The 23,817-nt window shown below is 52.0% G+C and overlaps 9 protein-coding genes across 9 annotated transcripts; 5 read left to right on the plus strand and 4 right to left on the minus strand.

Annotated features, from left to right (window-relative positions):
* Window positions 1-125: 125 nt before the first annotated feature.
* Z519_06142 (uncharacterized protein) lies at window positions 126-1,983 on the plus strand (the record flags this gene model as incomplete). Its single annotated transcript, XM_016763882.1, has 4 exons — window positions 126-172; window positions 279-793; window positions 912-945; window positions 1,002-1,983. 4 exons carry the CDS (start codon window positions 126-128, stop codon window positions 1,981-1,983), a joined length of 1,578 nt encoding a protein of 525 aa, XP_016620206.1.
* Window positions 1,984-2,512: 529 nt separating this feature from the next.
* Window positions 2,513-3,877, plus strand: Z519_06143 (uncharacterized protein; the record flags this gene model as incomplete). Its single annotated transcript, XM_016763883.1, has 2 exons — window positions 2,513-2,782; window positions 2,822-3,877. 2 exons carry the CDS (start codon window positions 2,513-2,515, stop codon window positions 3,875-3,877), a joined length of 1,326 nt encoding a protein of 441 aa, XP_016620207.1.
* A 950-nt stretch (window positions 3,878-4,827) lies between these two features.
* Z519_06144 (uncharacterized protein) lies at window positions 4,828-6,867 on the minus strand (the record flags this gene model as incomplete). Its single annotated transcript, XM_016763884.1, has 1 exon — window positions 4,828-6,867. The coding sequence occupies one exon, from the start codon at window positions 6,865-6,867 to the stop codon at window positions 4,828-4,830; it is 2,040 nt and encodes a 679-aa protein (XP_016620208.1).
* A 1,957-nt stretch (window positions 6,868-8,824) lies between these two features.
* On the plus strand, window positions 8,825-9,706 carry Z519_06145 (uncharacterized protein; the record flags this gene model as incomplete). Its single annotated transcript, XM_016763885.1, has 2 exons — window positions 8,825-9,259; window positions 9,353-9,706. The coding sequence occupies 2 exons, from the start codon at window positions 8,825-8,827 to the stop codon at window positions 9,704-9,706; spliced, it is 789 nt and encodes a 262-aa protein (XP_016620209.1).
* A 717-nt stretch (window positions 9,707-10,423) lies between these two features.
* Window positions 10,424-12,447, minus strand: Z519_06146 (uncharacterized protein; the record flags this gene model as incomplete). The annotated part of the gene is made up of 3 exons (XM_016763886.1): window positions 10,424-12,145; window positions 12,204-12,274; window positions 12,333-12,447. 3 exons carry the CDS (start codon window positions 12,445-12,447, stop codon window positions 10,424-10,426), a joined length of 1,908 nt encoding a protein of 635 aa, XP_016620210.1.
* Window positions 12,448-13,423: 976 nt separating this feature from the next.
* On the plus strand, window positions 13,424-13,969 carry Z519_06147 (uncharacterized protein; the record flags this gene model as incomplete). Its single annotated transcript, XM_016763887.1, has 2 exons — window positions 13,424-13,576; window positions 13,736-13,969. 2 exons carry the CDS (start codon window positions 13,424-13,426, stop codon window positions 13,967-13,969), a joined length of 387 nt encoding a protein of 128 aa, XP_016620211.1.
* Window positions 13,970-14,427: 458 nt separating this feature from the next.
* Z519_06148 (uncharacterized protein) lies at window positions 14,428-15,933 on the minus strand (the record flags this gene model as incomplete). Its single annotated transcript, XM_016763888.1, has 3 exons — window positions 14,428-14,466; window positions 14,522-15,315; window positions 15,369-15,933. The coding sequence occupies 3 exons, from the start codon at window positions 15,931-15,933 to the stop codon at window positions 14,428-14,430; spliced, it is 1,398 nt and encodes a 465-aa protein (XP_016620212.1).
* A 729-nt stretch (window positions 15,934-16,662) lies between these two features.
* On the plus strand, window positions 16,663-19,110 carry Z519_06149 (uncharacterized protein; the record flags this gene model as incomplete). The annotated part of the gene is made up of 1 exon (XM_016763889.1): window positions 16,663-19,110. One exon carries the CDS (start codon window positions 16,663-16,665, stop codon window positions 19,108-19,110), a length of 2,448 nt encoding a protein of 815 aa, XP_016620213.1.
* A 2,142-nt stretch (window positions 19,111-21,252) lies between these two features.
* Z519_06150 (uncharacterized protein) lies at window positions 21,253-22,725 on the minus strand (the record flags this gene model as incomplete). Its single annotated transcript, XM_016763890.1, has 1 exon — window positions 21,253-22,725. The coding sequence occupies one exon, from the start codon at window positions 22,723-22,725 to the stop codon at window positions 21,253-21,255; it is 1,473 nt and encodes a 490-aa protein (XP_016620214.1).
* Between the last annotated feature and the right edge of the window lie 1,092 nt (window positions 22,726-23,817).

Raw genomic sequence — 23,817 nt, forward strand, 5'->3', positions numbered from 1 at the left:
CAAAGCTGCGATTCACTGCCAGTGTTTAGCCGGAGCGGCCTCCATTGCAACTCTGGGACAATTGTCCTGTGTAAGATCCGCAACCACCTATTCTTTGGATACATCACTTAGTGCCCTCTTTCACCATGGCGGCGCAAGGGAACATGCACAATCTAACAACTCTCATTAAGAGGTTTGTAGTCATTTTCTTATGCGAACTTGGCTTCACGGCCGTCCTGCTGGCATCTCTGCGAGAGCCTCATTGGGATATAACCTTGCTAACCGCGCTGCCTGGCTAGACTGGAAGCTGCCACTTCACGACTTGAAGACATTGCAACTGCCATAGATGGTCCGGGGGCCACCGTAGCAAACGGGGTCGCTGGTGCTCTGTCACCTCCCTCTACTTCTGCTGGCACCCCTGAGCAGGCAGCGGCCCCTCCAGAACCCTTGCCTAAATCGGTCGAGGCCTTCAATCAGATAATCGAGGAAGATGTCGTGGCTTTTGTCAAGGCTAGCGAGAAGATTGGCGGTCTCGTGGGGGAACAAGCAAAAGCTGTCAAGGAGGCGTTTGAGGCCGAACGAACATACCTGCTTGTCGCGGCTAAAGCAAAGAAGCCCGATCCACAACCTCCTGAGTTGATGACAGAACTTCACCGGCACACTTCAACTGTGGACGAAATCCGAGAAGCCAACCGACCGTCTCCGCTATTCACTCATCTGAGCGCTGTGTCAGAAGGGATTGTCGCCTTGGGCTGGATTGTGGAAAAGAGACCAGGCGATTTTGTGACGGATACCCTTGGAGGTGCTCAATATTGTAAGTGGGCGTCCGCGGCCATGGGAACTGTCTCTCGTATCTGGCGCTTTCCCAGGGGGAAAGTTCGCAGACTGAGACCAGTTTCATGCTTTGACAATGACACTGACTGATCCTACAGACGGGAACAAGATTCTGAAAGAGTACAAGGACAAGTACGTGGACCCAAGGTCGTTCTGCTCTGCGCATGAGTTACTGACAAAAGCTGAAGGGACAAGTCACATGTCGAATATATCCAGGCGTACTACAAAGTCTTTCGCTCCCTTGCCGCTTACGTGAAAGAATACTTCCCCACTGGTCTCACCTGGAACACCAAGGACGGCATTGATGCCCTGGAGGCTCTGAAACAAATACAGTCTGGGGCAGCAACTCAGAAAGCACCAATGGCTGCTGGAGGTCCTCCCGCTCCTCCGCCGCCACCACCTCTGCCAAAATTCGACGATGATGGTCCTCCAGCCCCTCCGCTGCCACCCCCTGGCGCTGCTCCACAAGGCGGAGACATGTCGGCGGTCTTCAACCAGATCAATCAAGGTTCTGCCGTCACTGCAGGATTGAGAAAGGTCGACAAATCAGAAATGACTCACAAAAACCCATCACTTCGAAGCAGCTCTACGGTACCGCATCGATCCGGATCCCAGACATCACTTACAGGACGTGGCAAGTCTCCCGTTCCCAACAAGAAACCTGACAGCATGAGGTCTAAGAAACCAGGCCGGAAGGAACTCGATGGGAACAAGTGGATTGTGGAAAACTTCGAAAACACTCAGAATGAGGTCATCGAGATTCCCGCAGAGCTCAACCACAGCATTCTAATCTCAAAGTGCAACAAATGTGTTCTGAAAGTCAATGGCAAGGCCAATGCCATCTCTATCGACAACTGTACAAACCTCTCGATCCTTGTAGACTCGCTGGTCTCTAGCCTGGACGTGATCAAAGCGCCGAAGATTCAGATTCAAGTTGACGGAGTGGTGCCAACGATTCTACTTGATCAGGTGGATGGTGCGCAGATCTACCTGTCGAACGAAAGCTTGGGCACGGAAATCTTCACCAGCAAATGCAGCGCGATCAACGCTGTGTTGCCTCCCAAAGATGAAACAGAAGACGATAGTAAAGAGTTGCCATTCCCCGAGCAGATACGAAGTGTGATCAAAAACGGGTCCCTTGTCAGCGAGATTGTCGAACATGCGGGATAGAGGGGATTGTCGGTATTCTTCTTCGAGCGTGTATCATTAGCGATGGGGTTCCAGGCTGGATCAAATGGTCTCCGACAAGTGAGCGGGCAGTTCTTTCGAGTCGATGCTACTTTTATGTGTGCATAGAAGGGGATGTGAGTAGGATTCTGAAAGCATATCCCTTTAGCTGGGATTGTCTCGACCATTACCATGCCGTCATTGGTAAGATGGATATCGAACTTAGCCATTGAGCTCTTCCTGAATCACTCCCTCTTTTTATCAGACTTCCACAAACTCTTTGTCACTTGTTGTTCGTCTTACAATACAGGTAGCACTCTTATTTTCAGATCTGAATTTTGTTGGTGTTCCTTTGGTTTCAGCCTGCCCTTCATCTAGAGTCTGGTCTGTCAACTTCAGACAGCAAGGTAATTTATAAACTGCCAGTTCACATAGACGCGGTCGATCTATATGACCTCGATTATCCGATTCGTCTCGCCCATTCCCGCTAGATTTTGGCAAAGCACTGGAGGACCCTCTTGGAACTCTCTGGATGTCCCCGTCCAAGGGGAGAAACATCCACGACGACTTCCAAAACCGAAAGAGAGGCAAGATGATCTCAACACGGATCCTCATCATCTCGGACACGCATGCCCAACTGCCTTTGCCAGCCGAGGAAGGGTCTCCAGTGCCATTCCGCTATCCACTCCCCTCCGCTGACGTGCTTATCCACTGCGGTGATTTCACCTTGAACGGCAAGCTCTCGCAGCACGAAGCAGCCGTGGAACTGCTCAGGTCTACCACCGCGGACCTGAAGATCGTGGTCCCAGGAAACCACGACATCACCTTGGACAGAGACTAGTACCGCCGCTTTCCCGACAAGTACGCCGACTATGGACCCTACTCGGAGCAAACCCTAGACAGGATCCGCGAGCTCTATACCAGTCCGCAGGCCAAGGAAGCCGGAATTCGATATCTCGAGGAAGGCGTTGCAGGGTTTGAATTGCGCAACGGCGCACGACTCACCGTCTACGCCAGTGCTTATCAGCCCGCGTTTTGCGACTGGGCGTTCGGATACCCGCGAAGCATCGACAGATTTAACCTGCGTCCGGGAGGCGGAGGCGGGCCAGAGCATCCTGTCCCGGATCACGGCGACATCGATATCATGATCACGCACGGCCCTCCGAAAGGCATTCTGGACAAGGTGTGGCGGGGCGAGAATGTGGATGGACCAAACGTGGGCTGCGAGCATCTTCGCCGCGCCGTCGAGCGGTGTCGACCTCGGATCCACTGCTTCGGACACATCCGCGAGGCTTGCGGCGCCGTCATGAAGAGGTGGAATGCCGTGGAGGTTGCTGGGCCGGAGCAAGTCTGCGCGGAGGAAGATCCACCGTCGTTGACTTTTGCTGGCGATGGAACAGGGGGATGGGAGGACAACCAAAAGGACGGTTCCGCCGCGAAGTCTGTCGCGGGACTTGGACCACTGCACTCGACCACCACCGAGAGAAGAAGGCAGCCGAAGAAGGTCCAAGAAGAAGGCGAGCCAGAAATACTCCCATCCCTTTCGAACCTGACAGCGTCGTCCAAATCCCGCCCAGTCCCGCCGTATCATCCCTGCACAAACCCAAGCAGCTACTACATGTACGCGCACCAACTCCAGCAGCACGACAATGCCGGTGAAACGCTCCTCCTGCCTGATCCATACGATGACCAAGTGCGACGGAAGTGCATAGCCGTCGACGTGCAAGGTTTGAACTTCGGCAGGGAGACACTGTTTGTGAACGCGAGCATCGTGAATCTCAGATACAAGCCGTTGAATGCGCCGTGGGTGGTGGACGTCATGTTGCCAGAGGCTGCTGGGGGCGAGCACCGGACTGGACTAGGTGCAAAAAAGGCGACGTTGAGTTCAGGAGAATAGGGGAGTAGAAACTAAAGGGATCGAGGGTCTACATTGAATTGCACACGAACGGGCATCGCTCAGAGGACGTAATGCTGAAAGCTCCTCGGATAGCCGCGGCGGAATGAACAGAGAAATGACATGTCTAGCCAGTTCAGGTTTCCATACAGGAGGGCATACCACTGGTGATCACTAATAGAAAAGAGGACAAAGAATCTAGAGCCCGAGACACGGCCCAGATGGATGAGGAATGCGTGCTCCCTATATTCACTTCGCTCAGCCTCGCGCACACCAACGCGGGTCTGGTCCAAACATATGTGCCCACCCACCCTTCACCAGAGAATTGTTCCATTTATATTTTGATTGTGCTCAATTCCTGTCACACAAAGACCCCCTACCTCGACCAGGGCGATTACCGAGTCCGAACAATTCCTCCACACCAACTCCAAGCCATGTCAGGTCGAATTGGCACCAGGCCAGCAGGCGTCAGGGCCTCGATTCGAACCGAACCGACAACATATAAATCTGGGTCTTGTCTGGACGAACTAACAGTAACGGGTTAGCAGGCAACAGGACCCGGATTCGACTCTCTCACCGATCGACTCAACTGTATAGAATTTGTAGTATAACCGGCCGAGAAAAACCAACCCGAAAGGGTGAGTTTCGCTTATCATAGACCAGAGGTTGACTGTTCTGCGTTAAGTTTTTGCCCTTCTTGATTCTTGACTTTTTTAATTATATTTGATTTTGTGGGTGAGGTTGTGGGAAGGAATACATGTAACCTGATTGCCAAACAAGTCGAACGTCTCTAAGCGACGTTCTGATGTCCCCATTGTCTCGTTCAGAGCGAGCAGCATCGTTCTGCACCAATCCAATTGGTTCTTCTGAGATATTCTAAACGCACACCTTGTGATAGCTAGAGGTCTTCGAAATAATCCTTGCTTACTGGCCCATATCAGCTGACGGGAACATCACCTCTTTCTCCAATCCCAACCCTGCAGCAACGCAAGCCGCGGATCAAATCTCGCCCCAGAAAGTCCAGCTTCTTCTCTAAACAACGGGTACAAGATGCCCCTAAGGGTTCTTCTTCTTCTCCGGCCAGGTCTCCCACCGTACTCGACGAGTTTACCATTGCGCAAACTAAGAGGTTTCCTACCGGTGTCGAAGTCAGTCGCCTCAAAACCGGTAATCCCCAGCTCGGCAAGTAGGGAGAGGGCTTCGGCAGGAAGAGGGCGTGGGGGCGGAGGTGGGTCGGAGGGATTAGGTAAAGTAGGTGGTGTTGAGAAGATGGTCGCTAGATCAGCGTGGTAAAGTGAGGAAGTTGGCGGCGTGGATTGGGAAGGGCCTGCGCTTGGCCAGACAGTGTTCTTAGAAGCTTTGATATTGCTGTCGCTGTCGTTACCAACAGAATGCGAGTGCTCCTGCTGATGTCCAGCCCCCGACTCATGCCCCAGAAGCTCAGGTGAATCGAACGTCAATCTGCTGGCCTCCTGCCGTGAACTAGGTCCTTGATCTTCCAAGCTCGGCGGACAGGTGGTCTTATTCCCCGCTACACTCTCCAGCACCACGGCGACCGATTCGGCCAGCTTCACATCCTTCTCTCGAACCGCGAGTCGCAAGACGGACATACACATGTCTTCGTTAGGAATGATATGCATGCCCGTCACATATCCATACCAGATGAATTTCGTGACATGCGGGTCGCCATGTTCACTCGCCTTGAAGAGCAAGTGTAGCAGCGTAGGCCTTGGGAAGAGAAAGCCTGAGTCCGAGAGCCTGTATAGAAGCTGTAGCAGAGCGTCAAAGTCATGCCGCACATCGCAGATAGCGTGGATGTAAATGGTCCAAAGCCATTTCGGGACGGGCATGCTGTTCATACCTCCGATGAACGATGTCTTCTGAGTAAGCTTTTCAAGTTCGACTGTTGCGAGTTCCAATTGACCCTCGCGTATTAAGCACAGAGTGTTCAGGTGGGCGTGAGTGTCGTGGATGGGAATTTGTTGTTTCGCAAGACGTGCAACGATGGATGTGCGGAGATTTGTATCGGGATGAACAGCAAGCACTGTCAACACTGCGAGGAGGATGGGCACTTCGAGGGGGATTCCTTCTCTTTCCATTTCTTGGAGGATCAACTTGACATTGTCGACAGAGCCGTACTCCGGAAAACATTGCCCCAGGATGAGCGCCTCATAGTGGTCTGGGGCCGGCCTGATTTTCCGGTCTTGAATCAGGATCTTCAAAATGTTGCGAACGGCTCGAGCGTGCGGTGTGTTCTTTGCTATCCATCGCAGTTCCGCTTCGAGGACTGCTGTTGTCAATGCGCTCCTGATTAACGTCTTCTTGGGCCTGCCGCTGTTTAGGTCCATGCTTCTGGTGCTGTCCGCACCATATCTCCTCGCTTCTGACAGAAGTTCTCGAAAGCGCTTAGGCTTGCGGAGTCTCCTCATATATGGTCTTTCGATAACTGTTGGCTTCTCGTGGCCATCATACGCTCTCTGGATATTGACCCTGGGGGTTTTCGAGCGGCTTAGGGGTCCGTGGGATTGGTCGGGCAAAGAGGCGGTTTGGTGACCACGACCCTCTGCACTTGAATCTTCCGACCAACTCGCGCAGTTCTCCCCTCGGTCTAAGCCGTCTGCTAAGTCACGATGTGCTTTTGGCTTCCCCCGCGGCTCTTCCATTCCATGGCACAGATCGGCCTTTGATGCTTGACTCGCTGTTGGATCTCGACTGTCATTGCCATCATGGACCTCCTCCAGCTGCTGCTCCTTGGCCGGCTCGAGATGGGGAAATCCTTGAAAATTGACGTTCGCAGGGAATGTCAGGTCTTGGGAGGATAGGTCTTCGGTTTTCACAGGTCTTCTTTTCTGCTTCGCGTCGCTTGTGCCTCCATTGGATTGACGCGTAGTATGAGAGGTCTGGATGGATGTCGAGTGAAGCCGGCCACCGCGAGGGGCGGCGACAGTGCAAAAGCTTTGCCTCAGTCCATGACGGATCAAGGATCTGTGCATCGGCTATTCATAGCTGAGTATGCGGCTATGAGGCTTCTGCAAAGAACCGAAGTCACTTAAACGCAATGCTCGGCGACAAAATGAAGGGGAAAATGCAAAGTCCTAAGATGCATGCTGCTTTAACGCCCAGTGTCCCATTTAGGTCTAGTGTAGCCGGGTCTATTGTTTATCACCTCTTTGGTGATACTCGTATGTACTTGTACATGGAGCAATCTTACCGAGTGATTCACCAGTGTGGGTCGTTGATTTATCTCGAGCCTCGCGTGAAATGGCCTGAGCGAGATATATTCTAGCTGATTGGCAGGCTGAACCTGATACCATGGCGGCCGAGCAATGGGGCTTTCGTCGAGGTTTGTGAGAGACCGAGACAGTGAGATGCTTGCACAGCTCATCATGGAATGACCGGGTCCAAGTCTTGATGGTAACTGGGGGTACGGTCAGGTACGAAATGATCTCTCCGTCACTAATTGATCCTGAGAAGACTTACACTGTATCAGGAGGTCCTGGGTTGTCCATCTCTATCCTGAGCGGCTTCATTCGGGCTTGTTTCCAAAAGAGCAACGAAGATATGGTCGATAGCTGTCCGTGAACATATAGATCGGCCTCCTTAGCCAATCGAGACGTAACACGATCAGACTAGTCCATCGACGATCTTGATATTCCTCTCGCGGCCTCCTTTCCAGCCTCACTAGAATCTAAATTGACCTTCCAAGGAGAGCTGTTTCAATTCAAGACATGACGGTACATGTCAGGACACTGGGTGCTCATTGTAATAACCGCTAGGTCAAAGCCAGTGTTAAAGGATGGTGAGTGGGATTATCGATAGCGCTCCTAGGCTTAACGACCAACGTAACGGCGATACGGATACGAAAGTCCATGCGTGCTATGCCGAAGGATACGTCAAACCTGTGTTGAGATGCATGGAAACTCAAAGGTTTCGGTTTCCTTTCGGTTGGTGTCCGAAAGCCGCATGTGGTGAGAGCCATCACATATCTCGGAGACTGCAACGACGGGAGCTACAACTTTCGAGAAGCTTTGCCTTACTCGAAGTTGTGCAGAAGCCCATCTCTCTTTTCCTCCTTGCCTCATTCTACTGCTGCCATCCAAATGTTGTCAGGGAAGATCTACCTGATCGAATAGGAGGGTCGTACCTGTTCGTACGAGGCTGAAACGCCAGCTTGGTCACGACCAATATCTTCTCTTACCAGGCTTTATGACACTTTCTGACTTGTCTTTCCACCGACTGCGACCATAGCAAAAGTATAGGAGCCTTTTTGCTTGGAGGGAAGCAGTAAGTGGTCTGACCTATATCGCTCTTAGCGACCAGCAACGACAAAACGTTCACCGAAGCGGCTTGGGCCACCACATTATGCAGCCAAGCCAGCGAGTGCAAGATGATTCGCGAAATGCCCAGTATGTCCGACGCGGGGGTGTTGCATTTACCAAGTTCTCCCTCTCGACGCATGTGGCAGTCGCGAAGCTAAGTGGGAGAGACCTGAAGCATTTAAGGCCCCCATTACGCACCCTGCTTCCCTTGGACAGTAGTTCAGGCATCCCGCCTTCATCACAAGTGCATAACTATCCATCTCTTCGAGCAGTCTCGGGTGCGCAAAAAAGGATTGTGAAAACAGACAAACGACACCCAACGTCGGACCGCGACTCGGAGGTAGGCGAGACCGTTTGCTGCCCCCAAAAAGAAAGGAAGAACAAGGGGCCTACGAATATCTATTCCCGATCGGGGGTCGTTCATGATATTAATATAAATACTAACAGGGGAGAAAAGGGCTTTAGGATAGATTTCCTGGGGCCATGCACTTGGATCGTTTGCATTTAATTTGTCAGGAAAGAAACAGAGGACTGAACTGACCTATATCAGTAAGACCCATCCATCAACGTCCACCAAGAGGCGTGTCATCTACACAAACATCTCTTCGAACCAACCGAGCTAGCAAGCAAGATGGCCTCGTCGATGTCTGCCATCGTCATCATCCCCGGATCCTTCACCACCGCGCCAATGTACTACGATCTAGTCGACAAGATCCAAACCCTCCGCGGCGGCGAATCGGGCTCAGTCTTCGTCAACAACCTCCCGTCGGCAAGTCGCAACCCGCCCGAGGAGCCCGCGACCTTGGATGACGACGCTGCGTTCTTCCGGGCCATCATCGAGAAACTGGCGGAGCGGGGGCAGGACGTCGTGGTCGTAGCACATTCGTACGGCGGCGTCGTGGGCACAGAGGTGCTCAAGGAAGTGAGCAAAGCTGAACGGCAAGCGCGTGGAAAGCCCGGTGGTGTCGTGAGGATTGTCTACCTCACTGCCCATGTACCGTCGGAGGGGAGTTCAGTGACGAGCATGCTTGGGGACGCTCCGACTGAAATGGTCGAGTACAGAAAGGTATGTATGGATCTCTGTCCGTCCATTCATCCCCCCGTCCACAATATCCTCTTGGTAGTGGGAATTGACGAAGGGGCCCTTTTAAATCTCCAGGACGGCTTCCATCGACTCGTGGGCATCGAGACCATCGCCCAAGCCACCTTTCCCGACCTTGAACTCGACAAGGCGGTGGCGGTCGTTAAGCACATGACCCGACACTCAGCCGTCAGCTTCGCCGGCGAGATCACGTACGCGGGGTACAAGCATGTGCCGGTCTCGTACATTGTGTGCGAGAACGACATGATCATCCCGCCGGAAATGCAACGGGGGTACATAGAAAAGATCCAAAGGGAGAGTGGGAGGGATGTCGACGTCCACACTCTCAACACGGGACACGCTCCCAACACAACGGCGCCGGACCAGTTGGCAAACGTCATTGCCCAGATTGCAGCTGCGGCTTCAGCATGAAAAGAGTCAAGACTGGTCTGCAATAGGGATGTTCAAGGAGGCGTGGCAATACAGACACGGCGAGCGAGCGAAGTCTATGGGCAATCAGAAACGCTGCAACCAGCCAGCTCAGGTACGGGTTACTGCGGACGATCCAATTGTCAGCAAGAGGAGCGAGGGGAAATATGCCGTACCCAGGCAAGTGTCTCGATGTGGCAGACAGATGCTCATGTTCGGAGAGTCCGGCCCAAAACGTGTGTTGGCCTGTTCACGGTTTGGAGTTTGAGAGTCTGATCACTCAGGGATGGATAGGAATACAAAGACGATAGTGGGCCCCAGAAATGTTTGAATAAACGTATCCTTTCTTCTTCTACTTATTACTCCGTCCACTTCCGGAGACCCGCCTCGCCGTCCTACCACTGGTACTACCAAGGCAGAACCACCTGCAAAATCCAAGTTGGTGTCCCAGATCAGCACCCTTATACATGAAGAAGATGGCTTTCCTTGGATTCTAAGCTGCACTGTGATAGACAAGGACATCGAGGCGTCCAAGAAACCCCTGAGATATGACACTTCAATGCAACAACGCCCAGCTCACCTGGCTTAATTTACAAATTTTAGGAAAACCATACTAGAAGAAATGTTCAGTCCACATTCGCCGCAAATGTACCAGGAGCATAATCGCATAGCCAGGTACCTCGACGAACGGCCTTTAAAGCCATGAGGCTGGATCACCAGCTACTCGTGAGCATCTTTTGTGACGATGGTCGACCTGCCGGTCTCCAAACTCAGTCTTGGGCTGCAGTCGATGATGCTGCTTTCCGGAGTATCATCCGTATTGCTGGGTGTATATCGGAAATCCTCGACGACGACTATTTCTCCTTCAAGTTCTTCTTCGTATCGAGGTGGGGGGGTCACGTATGACGGGGCGATGTCAGAAAGGCTGCTGCTCCCGGTGCCAGCATTGAGCTCTGCAGGTTCGAATCCATCCCGATCGCAATGACCACGATACCCCGACCTTGCTCGGCCTTCTTCGGCTTGCACAAGGTCTCTCACGAAATCGGAAGCATTTCGAAGTGTACGGATTTCCTTTTGCAATCCGTCGTCTTCTTCCAGAATGCCTTCCCGATCAAGGATCATTTCTCGCTTCTCCTCGTAGTCATTGGTGCCTTGGCTTCGGAAACGGAAACCTTTCCACCACGTCCTCCATTTATGCTTGCAGGCAGCTTTCCGGTAGAGCCTCTTAGTTCGACGTTCTTCCCATCGCGCAGCGCGCTCAGCTCTTCGTCGAGGATCTCGGAACAGGATTATTGCACGGATGACTAGGCCAGAGAGTATGACAAGTAAAACGAGAAGAAGAATTGCCAGCCCGATGCGGTATTCCAATGCACGTCGTTCTTCATTGGCAAAAGGTTCGAGATTTGGTGGTGGTCCGTGAGGATGGCTATGAGGGTCAAACCAAGGAGGCGGACCATGATGACCCGGTCGAAATCTTGGAGGTGGACCATGAGGCGGTTGAAAAGGAGGGTGATCCCCATGCGTAAATGGAAAGTGAGGTCGATCGTTATTTTGTTCGTCCGGAATGGGCGTTGGTTCAGGTTCGTCGTGTTGCGGAGGGGAAGTCGCTGGTGGCGGCGACCTTGATGTAGCTGATGGTTCTGCCGGCATCTGAGACACCGTGACAGGTTCCTCGACATCATCTGCAACAAGCCCTTCCTCTGGAGCGTCTCCTTGTAGACTGCTATCAACTCCAAAGCTGTCCTGATCGTCCGCGGAACAAGGTGATTGGGCATCACCGTCTTTGCAACCACCAGGTCGATGTCTGTGATGGGAAAAGTGAGAGCTAATAAGTTTCGCGATGGCTGGGACTTCGCTCATGGCAGTTTCCCACAAGCATTTCACGCTTGAGCAAGCTTTGAACTCTTGCTTGAGAAGAAACATAATCTTTGCCTCTGTTGAGGCTATCTGCTCATGAAGGGTTCCCATTTCACCTCTCAATTCTTCGAGCCGAGAGTATTCTACTTGTAACGTGGTGTCAAGTGAGGGAATAGGGTCGGACACGGTGGCAGTGACAGAGAGTCTCTGGTCTTCTGACAAGAGCCATTCGTCACAGAGGCTTTCTGAGACTTGAGCGACAGGTTTATCTTGGAGACGCAGGACCGCGGGCTTGCCTTTTTGCTTGAACGAGGTGGTGAATCCCGAGGTATCTTTGAAAGGATCGCTTCCCACGATGCCCTCGAATCGGACAGAGATTATGGAAGCTTCGCCTTTAAGACAGGTTGATTCCCAAGAAGCATTGACCTTCCGCTCATCTGAGCCATCGGAAGGCTTTGATGTAAAGGCAATCTGGCCGTTGGCAACGTTATTGCCAGCGTTTAGGGGAATGAGAGGAAGACCATTGAGACGGGGAGGGGTATTGGAGCACTCCTCTTCGGCAGAGTCGATCTCAAGGGTTAGTTCCTGTGCACACCAATGTCAATGACACCCCAGCCAAAAGGCATGACCTGATCGAACATACCACTCCATCATTGGTGTCGTCAAAGCATTCTTGGCAGGGAGCGTGGAAGTGTATAGATAGATGATCAGGATCTATGGCTGGTCAGCCAACAACAAGACTTGTGGGGGTAGCGTCCACTACCTGTTGTACCAGCAACAGTCGTGATGTCTTTTGCCACCGGGTGAGAAGAGGAAGAAGTAGGAAGGAGAGACGCCGACGCCAGCGCAGAAAACAAAGTGGCCACGCGAGTCCAAGAAGACCTCATTTTCGGACCGATGATCGAACAAAACAACAACAGAAGAAGAGTACGAATGAGGAGAACTATGCCAGGAGAGAAACACCGATGATCCAACGGTACAAATTATGGTTCAATTGAATGGCATGCTCCCCAGTGAATTTTGGGAGCAAATCGCTCACTTTTTTGGCCTCACTTTTCCATATTCTGATGCCCGAAGAGTATGGTGGAGAGGAATCGAGAATCGAGGAGGAAAAAGAGCGGACTGGTGGCAGGATGGGATTCTTTCGTTTTGGCTGGAGCCTGAGCCTGAAGTTGGGCCTGAAGGAGGTGGAAGAGGGAGGCTTGGAGGCTTGGAGGCTCGGAGGATCGCGCCAAAAGCCGCTTGGGGCCTTTTGAGGGTGGGTTGCTCGCCTCGGACATGGACACGCGATGCACAGCCCCGACAACTGCTCGGCCGCGTCAACCCTTCCGGCTCCGAGCATTGAGTGACCTGGGGGAAAGATCGGCCTTTGGGGTGTGCTGCGTGTGCTGGGTGTACTGGTGGTCTTGCTGGCGGCTCACGTAAGTACTGGGTAATAATGCTTGAGGCCATAAGCGTTAGATCTTTCTTTTCACTACAAGTACTCGGTACAGGGCACACAAACTACAGGTACTTTACGGCAAAATTACAGCAACCACGCAACCTGTGGTGCACGTGACAGCATGCTTATGTAAAGGGCAATGCCAAGACTTCGACCAGCTTACCAGAGTCCTCCATCTCCAGCCAATGAGGCCACCGGTTGGTTCCTTCAGTATCAAAATAATCACCTGCTTTGATCACCCATCATATAAAAAAAAAAGCCACTCGTGCCGCCGTTCGTGACTCGCAACTACCGTTATCGAGCAAGGGATTGGAAGATATTCTGGCACGAATCAAAACTACGGCCACACAAAGTCCGAAGTTGCGGACAACTGGGCAACGATGCTCCCCCTAGGCCTCCTAACGTCTGCACAGGGCCATCCCATGCTGGTCGAACTGAAAAACGGCGAAACTCTCAATGGTCATCTAGTAAACTGCGATACGTGGATGAACCTGACGCTGAAGGAGGTTGTGCAGACGAGTCCAGAGGGAGATAGATTCTGGAGGCTGCCAGAATGTTATGTGAGAGGGAATAATGTGCGTTCTGACTCCCCTAGAATGTGCGATCAACGCAATCCGAGAGCTGTGTGATGTCTTTCATGCTTCAGCTACGGGTTGAGCCCCAGTCCTGCTCTTTCTGATAATCAAGAGCCGCATTCACGATTACACGTCCTCTCAACTGACAATACCATCTAGATCAAATACCTTCGGGTGCCTGAAGAAGTCATCGAGCTCGCGAGAGAACAACAACAGCAACAACAGCACCAACAGGGTGGCGGGCAGCGCGGCGGACGCGGGGGCGGGCAAGCTGGTCACGGCGCCGGTGGAAGGGGAGGTGGTGATCGTGGACGAGGGGGCGGTGGACAGGGAAGGGGAGGCGGAAGAGGGCATGGGCGTGGGCGAGGTGGAGGAGGAAGAGGGCAAGGTTGAGATGGATTATTTTTTGAGAAGTGCTATGGTGCTTGTTCTTTATGGCATAAGCATCATGACGTTGACATTACAGAGGGTGCAAGAATACCGAAACGTCAACACACATTCACAACATTACCGCCGGACCGTCACAATATGGCATCCAGGTCCAGGCTTCAGCCCGTTCAGAAATTGCCCAATTTTCCGCATCAATGTTCAATCAGCCAGCGAAAGGATAAAAGAAGTTGTATGTGGTCTGCTATCGAAGTGCAGACTTCAAGCCGTCACAGTCTACCATCAAAAGAATGGAGACATCAGCGCAAGATTTTTGGGAACCCATCATTTTCCACACACAAACCAAGGCCAGGACTCCTCCGCTATGCTAGTCCAGAAACAACGGCTTGCACACTCCCAGCGACTTTCAGGGTTCACAACATAAAGAATCGAGAGGAAACTATATTTTGTGCCCCCAACCATCTTCATCTCTTTGGAAGGGCCAGTTCCAAGCATCGTCCAACCTAGCGATGATTGCGTCAGTAAAGCGAGCCAGGAGGTCAGATGGTGGTTTCTTACCTTGTCCGAGATGATGCCTTGACCCTGTAGATACCACCCCAATCTCTTCACTAGTTCAACCTGCTCTTCCGGGGTCAGACCCATAATGGCCGTTTCAAGCACTCCGCCCACTGACGTCTTATACACAGCAATGAAGCTCTGGTAATACATGTATGCAAACAGACCCATGATGAATTGACAGTCCATGCGATCAGTCATGCCTCCGTGTCCGGGGATGCTGTCACCAAAATCCTTGATCTTGAGAGTTCGCTTCAGGCCCGATGCGAAGAACCCTCCGAAAGGAGCGATCAGCGAAGCGAACGATGCAAAGACAAGAATGTGAAACTGCATGGGCGCGATCCAGAATGTATAGTCAAAGCCGGTCCACTCTTTGATGTTGTACGGATAGGCCTTGAAAACCGGGTTCGGGTCGCATTCTAGACCGGTAAATATGTTGGCGCCCAGATCATTGACGGGACAAATGAAATACTTGTAGCGCATCAGTATGTTAGTCAGCGCAAACCCGAAGAAAATGGTGCAGATCCAAGCTCCCACAAATCCCTCGACAGTCTTCTTGGGGGAGAGGCTGATAAGTTGGGTACGGCCAAAGGTGATGCCGCAAATGTATGCAAAGATGTCGTTGGTGATGACCAGGGACGCGGGCAGGAAGAACCAGATCATGCCTTCGAAAACGTTATTCATCATGAAGTGTGCTTGGACAACAATCAGATAGAGTGCCATATGAGTCCAAGCGAACTGGGCAAACTGGAAGCGGTAGTAATTTTTCCGTAGCGAGGCAACAAAGGACATGAATCCTGTCATAGAGTAAGCAATTGCGCCAAAGAACTGCAGCAGCCTACACACGTACCAAATATATACATCATGAAGCTGATGAAGCGGTGATGGGTCGCAAAGGGTAGCAAGACTTTATCCACCAAGAGGATATGTTTGAAATAGTAAATGACACTTTCGCCGTACAAAAAGTACATGGTGATAGCCAGGAAGTACCAGTTCAGCGAGGTCGTCAATGGGAGGTTCTTCTGCTTGGTGGGCACTTGAGCGATCGCGATAACCTCTTTGAATGAAACGATCTGGACGGCGGTAATGACCATGAGGACATAGACGTGACCCGCGAACATTGCGCCGAAGAAACCACTTATCATGGCCAGTGTCCATATTGTCCGGGTTATGAAAGTCTGCTTCTTTTTCTCGTATTCTGACACTTGGGCTGGCTTTTCCCCCTTTACGATATTTCCATTGGTGTTGCCGTCATGCTGGTCTTTCTGAGGGCTCGGAGGCTCGGAAGCTGTGTCGCTGGCCGCAGAAGAGCTTTGTCGACGGTGATGGCCATTTCCGTTGCCGTTGCCGTTGCCGTTACCGTTTCCATTGCCGTTTGACCGGTGTTGGAACTTGACGCCCTTTTGCCGGGGCATAGCTTCGTTATGGGCGGCGTGGAAGAGCCGCAGGTAGAAAGTTGTACCTTGTTCCCTCAGGGGTGCGCGCCGGCTGACAATGGAAATCGCGGACTGGGAAGGAGAGGGGATGCCTCGCTTGACACGTGCTTGTTGGCTGGATGCCTGAGACTGACTGTCAGGAGCGAAACTAGGCGCCAGTGGATTTCTCAATCTTGGGCTTGGGCGCACCTGGACTCGGCACTCTACCACATTCAATGCGCAGAAGATGCGTCGATGGTGAGGGATAGATGGTTAGAACAACGGGATGGAAGATATCTCGAATCAACAAAGTGGATAGCAGGTTGGGCCACCCAAAATGATTGAATCGATTGATTGTGCAGGTAGCCAGCTTAGTAGTTGGATTTGCGTCATACAACGAGTCCCCCGCTGCACCCAACGAGGCGTCTAGGCACTGCTGCTTAAGAAGACACGCTCGGAGCCGCAGTTGTTCCGGGCGTTCGTCACTGGAGGATCACTAGGAACATCCGCACCGCTAATGCACCCTTCACAACTTCGCCTTCGCCGTGGCCGAAACCCAGTGACACGCACACACCGACACCACCGCACCCTACTGCGTCCAATGCGCGTTTTCAGTGAAATGTGTGCCTTGACGCCCTTGCTAGGCACATGAACGACGGACTCGACTGGTGAACCTATGCCATTTGTGCCCCTTCCTGCTTCCGTCGCGCTCTTCAATGGAGGCCAAACATGAGTGGCATGGACGACAACGAAGACGAGACAGATCTCTTCGACGACGATGACTTCGATAACCTGTCGGAATCTGCCCTACAACAACTAGAATACGATGCCATCCTATCAACTCAGAAGGCCCAAACCTCCAAACCTGTCCCTCTCCCTGTGCAGAAACCCACGGCCTTGCCGCAGTCGAGGTTTCCGCCTCACCCACAATTCAATCCTCAGCCCCGGCCTGCGCATCCAGCCATTCAGAGATATCTGACGGAGGATGATGATAGCTTTGAACTGGTTGGAGAAGAAGGCGTGCCCACACCAGTAGACGATCAAGATTCTTATCCTGCACGTCGCATTCAGTTCAGCGAGGCTGCTCAGAGAGTACAATTTCGCCAGCAACGATATGGCCAAGCTGTATCTCGTCCGCCCCTCGACCAGGTGAATCATCAACGTCAGAGAGGTTCGTTCGAAATAACTCCAGCAGACGGCTTGAATCATGGGGCTGCGGCTGGAATGGGCGAGATGGCGTTGGACGCCCCGTTTCCACAAAACGGAACAGCTTTGTCGGGAGATGCTCGTAATCCTTCCCATGATGGCGTCGATGAACTGCTCCGAGAGAGGGAAGAGCTTACCCGAGAGTTGCAAGCTGCCAGGGACATGGTCTCTATGCAAAAGGGCGAGATCTCCATCATTCGAGCGAACTTTGAGAAGGAGACCAAAGTCTACGACCGACAAATCGGCGCCCTGAAAAAGTCAATGGAAGAAGAATCCGCAAAACACGCTGCTGCCCTCTACGCCTTGGCTGAAAAGAACCGTAGCCTTACCACCCGGTATCAATTCCTCCAGCAAGAGCACAATCAAGGGCTTCAAGAGACCAAGACTCTCAGGCAACGCTTGAAAGATAGACAGACGGAAAAGGAATCTGATCCAACAACAACTCCCAAGCGTGGCATAGCAAGCTCCCTTCGAGATGGTTTCAACGATGACGATATTATGCTCATGTCCCCCTCGAAATCTGCACGACGCTCGAAGCCGCCCACGCCAACAGCGGCAGCGAAGAGGAAACGAAAATTTGATGGGCCCAGTCCTGTGAAGCCGCTTGTTTTGCGCCCGTCCAGCTCGACAAGTCAAAATGAGATGCCGCCTCCACCTCCGCAACCGATCCAGACCGTGGAGCAGGTTGTTTCGGTTGTGCAGAAGGACAAACAAGCTGAACGCAATCTGAGATTCCTACAGTCCATCGTCGAGTATCGGGTCAAAGATTCGAAAGAGCCACTCTTTGAAGCTTTAAGCAAGTTTGCCTTCCCCTCGAACCCGTCTAAGACGTTTTCGGCACTCCTATGGGAAGGCATTGCTCAGCTCAGGGGACGCCGTCTCCCTGGTGACCTCCTCCAACTCTTGATAGATTTGTGGTCCAGGGCACTGAAAGAACAATACTATAAGCCAATTGCCTCTCTGCGGGAGATAGCGAGCCATATCGTCGATCTCGATGTGCTTGTCATTGATTCCGGTATCATCACGGCAATAATCCCTCTCCTCAAATCCACCATCACGATCAACGGCGAGAAACGCTTTGAACACTCACCGGTGAATCATGCGACTTATGGTAGGATCCGTCAAACCCCTCAGTCAGTTATAAATCGAGAGGTTGACGGGACGAGCTGCCTGGAGCTCATGCTCACAATCGCCTACACTGTGTTAGACGACGAAGGACTTCTCGCTCTTCTATGGCGTCTTATGGACCACCAATTCATCCTAATGATGCTCAACGCCTGGCAGCCAATATCCGACATTGCACTCATGCTCCGCTTACTCGCCACAAGCATCTTGCCCGCTACATTTGGCAGTATTTGTGTTGGTGATCAGCAATCGCAGGTCGAACATTGGATGATGAATCGGATCTGCTCTTTGCTTAGGGAAACGCCCAATGTCGACGAAGGCGTTCCTCCCTACACGACCCAGCAACTATGTCAACTCCGGCTCGAGGCCATGGATCTCCTCATAAAACTCGCAATAACGTCGTCTCCACATCCGCACAATGATCCCTCTCATCATGGCAGCCTTCTCATCGCAAATGACACCCACGCCATTGCCCGCCTCGTCCGCAGTTTGTACGACCAAGTCTCAGCGATGTACTCTCTCCACCCCACCACGCACACCTTACATGCGTCTCTCATCAACAAAGGTGTTTGTCTTCTTTACCACGTCTTACAACTTCACGGCTCTGCTATAAACCTGCAAGAGAAGCTCTCCGTGATCAACGGCGGGGTGCACAAACATCGCGTGGTGCTCACCAGACTGGCTTTCTCGGAGGGATTTGTGGTAGATAAATTTGTGAGTGATGAGACTGTAGCGATGGCAACCCAGATGCTGGAGGAGAGTGTGACGCCGGACGAGGCGGATGAGCTTGTAAAGTGTTTCCCAGGGTTCAACGGGAGGGGAGCTGGCAGAGATGAAGACGAGTAGTCCTGTTGTGTTAGGTGCACTAAAGTTTGACTATGGTCTCGATTACAATACTCCCTGATTGTGGAACGCGGATGGCCCTGGATAAGCTCTGGACTGGGTTCGCTCAAAGGTGTATGTCGATTGATGAATGACGCCGCACCGCAGAAGTCAGGTCTCCCTATCCTCCTGGACTCAATTGACGGATTTATCGAGCTGCCTGAGGAGACATATTGATTCTTTATCTCCGTCTCCGACAGCCTCGTCGGCGCATTCTATATCACCCAGAGAATCCTCTTCAGTTTCAGCGCGTTTTTGGGTTCCAAAGCCCCGATCGCAGTCGCTGTCTAAAACAATGCTGTCACTACAGATAAAGGCATTAGTCCAACGGCGCTCGGTGCTATATGTCAACGAGATCAGACGATTTGTTTTCTCCACTTTCTGTACCACCTTGATAACGATGTGGACTTGTGTGGTCCTCCCCTAAAGATCTGTCGTCTTATGCCAAAAGCAAGTTCCATTGTCGTCAAAGAAAGCCGGCGGCGTTGCACTGTGTAAGCTGAATATCCCCTCGATCTTCTTGAACGTTCTTCGACTTATTGTCATCCCCCGGGTCGTCTTTGGCCAATCACACATGACGATTCGAATTCCTTCTTACAGTTCCCCGGCTCCCGATGGCTTTGGTAACTTACTCCCGCTATGCTGGTTCAGTCAGCGTTCCAGCCAATTCTCGCGTAGCAGCCAGTTCCGGTTCATCCTGCCAAAGCCCAGGTATACAGATTCTTGCCCTTCGACACTTCTTTCACTCTTCGTATGTATAGCACTCGAGAGCCGTCATGCAGTCGGCGTTTTGAGCATTGGGATAGTCATGGCGCACAAACCGAGGGCCGTCAGTGAAGAGATCTGTGCTGAAGACCGCGTTATTTATATCCATGTTTTCTGCGATATCTGAGCATGTCACCGGTGCAGATACTGTCCGAACACTATGCGTGTCAGCCAAGTCCGTCGGCAGAGCAAGGCCTGCGCAAGAATCCACACTCCTCGGAAAGGAGAGCTGTAGTTCACAGACTGACCCGAGATCATCTATATCGGCAGAAGGTTTCGGGGAAGTTGTAGACACAAACTACGCGTGTGGGGGAAAAAAAGGGGCGGAAATGAAGAATCACTTATCCTAAGCAGAAGTAGCTTGGGTTCGTTCTAGGAGAATTGGGTCGACTTACAGATCATCAAAGGAGTTGACCATCGGACCACATTTTATCCAGAAGTAAAACGCGCAAAGTACGGAATACGAGGCGGTCCTCTGCACCTCCAGCGCACTTCTGTAAGGCTCAGCCCATTCTCTCCAGATCTGAAGGCACTTGGCCTGGAGCCTGCAATGCGAGCCGCTGGGCCCTGGCGGAGATAGAGCTGCCCTTTTGAACTTCGTATCCCTTGCTCCATGATGAGGTCTGGGGCTTCGTATCGCGTTGCATGACGCTGGGCAGGAGAAACGTCAGACCATTCTTCACGTCCAAAAGCGATTTTTCAACCACAAGGAGAAAGATCCAAGGACGCGAGGAATCCCTCCAGTTTGGCCTTGATCAGCCTTGCTCAGCTGGTAAGTGCGCAGTAGTCGTGCTGGAGGATGGGAAGGGAGAACGAATCGGGCTCTCGGTAATGCTCCCATAGCTCCATCGACGAGAGTACAGGGCTCTCGGCTACCTAGTATCTGGAGGCATGGAAACACCCGCCTACCTACATTGAGGGTGAGGTTCGAGGTGGCCAATGCACCACACGTCGCTGTTGTTGTTGCAGTTGGAGGAAATCCCTGAATAGGTTTCTTCGCGATCTCTTAAGATTTTAGAGTGCACTGGAAGACGTCGTTCTAGGCCCCTGGTTCTGTCCCGTGCTGATCCCCCTAGTGCTTGGGGCGTGATTATGCCCTTAACTTCGAGTTGTACCGAGTACTACTTGAACCTTTTCATCCTGGTCCAAACAATTAAAACACTATACATTACATCTAAGTCGTGGTGTCATATCCAACCAACAAGCCCTTGGCCGACTGCAAACCGAGCAACAGATACATACGCCCTTTTTTTTTTTAATCAGGAGCCGTCCATTCGAGATCGTCAATTCATTATGTCAAGGGACAATAACCGGATCCTCTACCCTGCTTCACCTTGGTCACTACCGTCCTGGGGGGATTTCGATTCGGTAGGGCAATCCATTCACACCGTCTCCATCTTCTTCGCTTGCAAGTCGGATAACGGGAACCTGATTCCCCCTCCTACCACTTCTCCGCGAACTTCTCGTGGATTGTCGCGTGAGATCATGATGGACAACGGACCCAGTGTTCGATTCTCCAGATCCGAAATCAGATCCATCAGAACGGGAGCTCAGTCGTGACACCGCAGAGAACATCCTCGAACTCGATCCTGCTGTCGAAGGCCCGGGCCTCTGTCTTGAGCGAGACGGCGAGACTGAAGTGCGTTCCGGGCGGAGGTGCGTATCAGTGGCACCATCTCCATCAACATCGTGGACGTCCGCTTTGGTATCGGGTTCTGATGATGGGCGGTGCGTGAAATGGTCTTGCTCTCGTTCAAAGGAAGAGAGGGAAGGCGCAGAATCTTCTGAGACACGGCGCGGAGGTAGTTTGTGGTGGCGTACGGAGCCGGAAGCTGAATAGGTGGACGCGACGGAGGAGGTTTCCGCGTCTGTGTGAGGAGAGCGGAATGGCGTCCTCCGATGGATTAAGCTGGAGGTTTCGGATTGAGACGGGTATTCAGAGTCATCTTCGAGATCGAGCATTTCAACATCGACGGGGTTCATATTGCGGAGCAGTTCGGCAAACATGCGCATTAAGCTCTGGAAATCTTCGTCGTTCAGCGGCGTGGATGAAAATCGGGCTCGCTCGTACGCCGCGAGAAATGCCACTGTTAGGGAATTATCCGGTACCACGCCAATATCAATCAGATATTGAAGGTATGCTCTCATACCCATATTTCCGTTGCGGGCCAGCCGATCAATGACCCGGGGATCAGGCACCGGTATGCCATCTGGATCAGGTTGCATACGCGGATCAAGGGGCGCTAGACTTACAGCCTTCGCCTCAATCAAATCAATCAACTCATCCACGACTGTGCAATACTCGAGTCCCGGCAACTCCTTGGAAGCAGGTGATGACCACCCAGGATGCGCTACCTTTCCCCAAGTTGGCTCTGCATTCTGGTCCGTATTGGTCTGCGTCTTTGTCAATGCAAGCATCCTCGTCCCCATAATGATCGTGTCATGCTCGATCCTCCGACTCCTCGGCCGGGCCTGATACGCAATCACGGCACTCTTCTCCAAACATTCTTGAATTAGCTTGTGCACTCGCCGTCCTGGTAAGTCCTCCTTTTCAATGGGCATGTACGTCTTGGGTATATCCTTAAGCACCGACCGATTTGTGTACAGCCGCGAAGCATATATAAGGGCAGCCAGAAGAGCGGTAACAACGTAGTCGCCCGCGATTAGGAAGATGTCGATTAGGCGTCGCCGCTTGTAGGATTCATATATAGTGTCGGAGGGGGTGACAGAGACGATGATGACAAGGATCAAGAAGACGGCGGTAAACGAGGTGCTGTAGAAGATGCGGAAGATGATTTGGCGCGCTCGTGCCATCTCTGCGGTTGTGGCAGCGTCCGCGACTGCGCGAGAGTCATTGTGATAACGTTACTGACATCTATCCAATGGCTGTTTCATGGTGAGCTAGGAAAATAAGTGGTAATGACAGAGGTGAGAAATATAGTCATCGACATAGTGACTGAGTTGAGGGATGATATTGACGGGATCCAGTGAGCAGGTCGACAGCCCGAGCCCCACAGCGCATTCCGGCTAAATATCGGCAATAAGCCGGATGCTGACAAAAAACCAGCTTTTCTGTTGAATCCGCCTTTGGTTTAGGCGATCTTGGCGATCTTGCCACTTCAGGAATGATCACATGCCGCTTTTGACTTCTATCAGAACGTACAGTAGTCTTTCATCCGATCCCTCTCTCCTCCTACGCATACACGAACAATGTATACTAACGCACTTTTTCTAGAGAACCCGATTGTGCCGGACGATAACTAGCTAGTTGATACCCAGAAATCTCTCTATATCGTGCTGGCGCAAAGTGTACGCTATCCCTTGCCCACAACTTTCCTATATTGTACCGTCCTTGGCGTGTACCCACAACTTCTTTCCACTAACTGTCATGACCCCTTGGGCTCTCAGAACCATCATTTCTTCCGTCATACAGTCGCTCACTTCCAAATCAAATCTCTGATCCAGTGCATAAAGAGTGAGCACGAGCTGTATACAGGCTAGACGCACCCACAGGCATTTCCGCGGTCCAGCGCTGAACGGCCGTTGCGTAATCTTCGTCTCTGGTGAAGGATTCACCCGGCGTTCCAGCCAAACACGGGATGTCGATGATATTGAATGCACTCAGATTCTGTAGAACAGTGTCTATGCGCACTGCAAGCCCTGTCATTGCTCCTGTCCTGTCCGGTCTTTCGTGATATTTATATAGAAAACGGCCAGGCATGTTTTATGCTCGGTTCTTTGTCTGACGCAGGTTTTCCATACCAATACTATAGATTACATACATAGTACCTTGTGCTCGGTACCACATTTTCAAATGACGACTTTCAGTGTCAGTTGTTTTTATGCTCTCTTGCACTAGAGCTCGTCATGTTTGAACGATTCCACCAGGATATGATTCTCGCCTAT

Source organism: Cladophialophora bantiana (genome assembly GCF_000835475.1).
Source record: "Cladophialophora bantiana CBS 173.52 unplaced genomic scaffold supercont1.8, whole genome shotgun sequence".
Taxonomy (NCBI): Eukaryota; Fungi; Ascomycota; class Eurotiomycetes; order Chaetothyriales; family Herpotrichiellaceae; genus Cladophialophora; species Cladophialophora bantiana.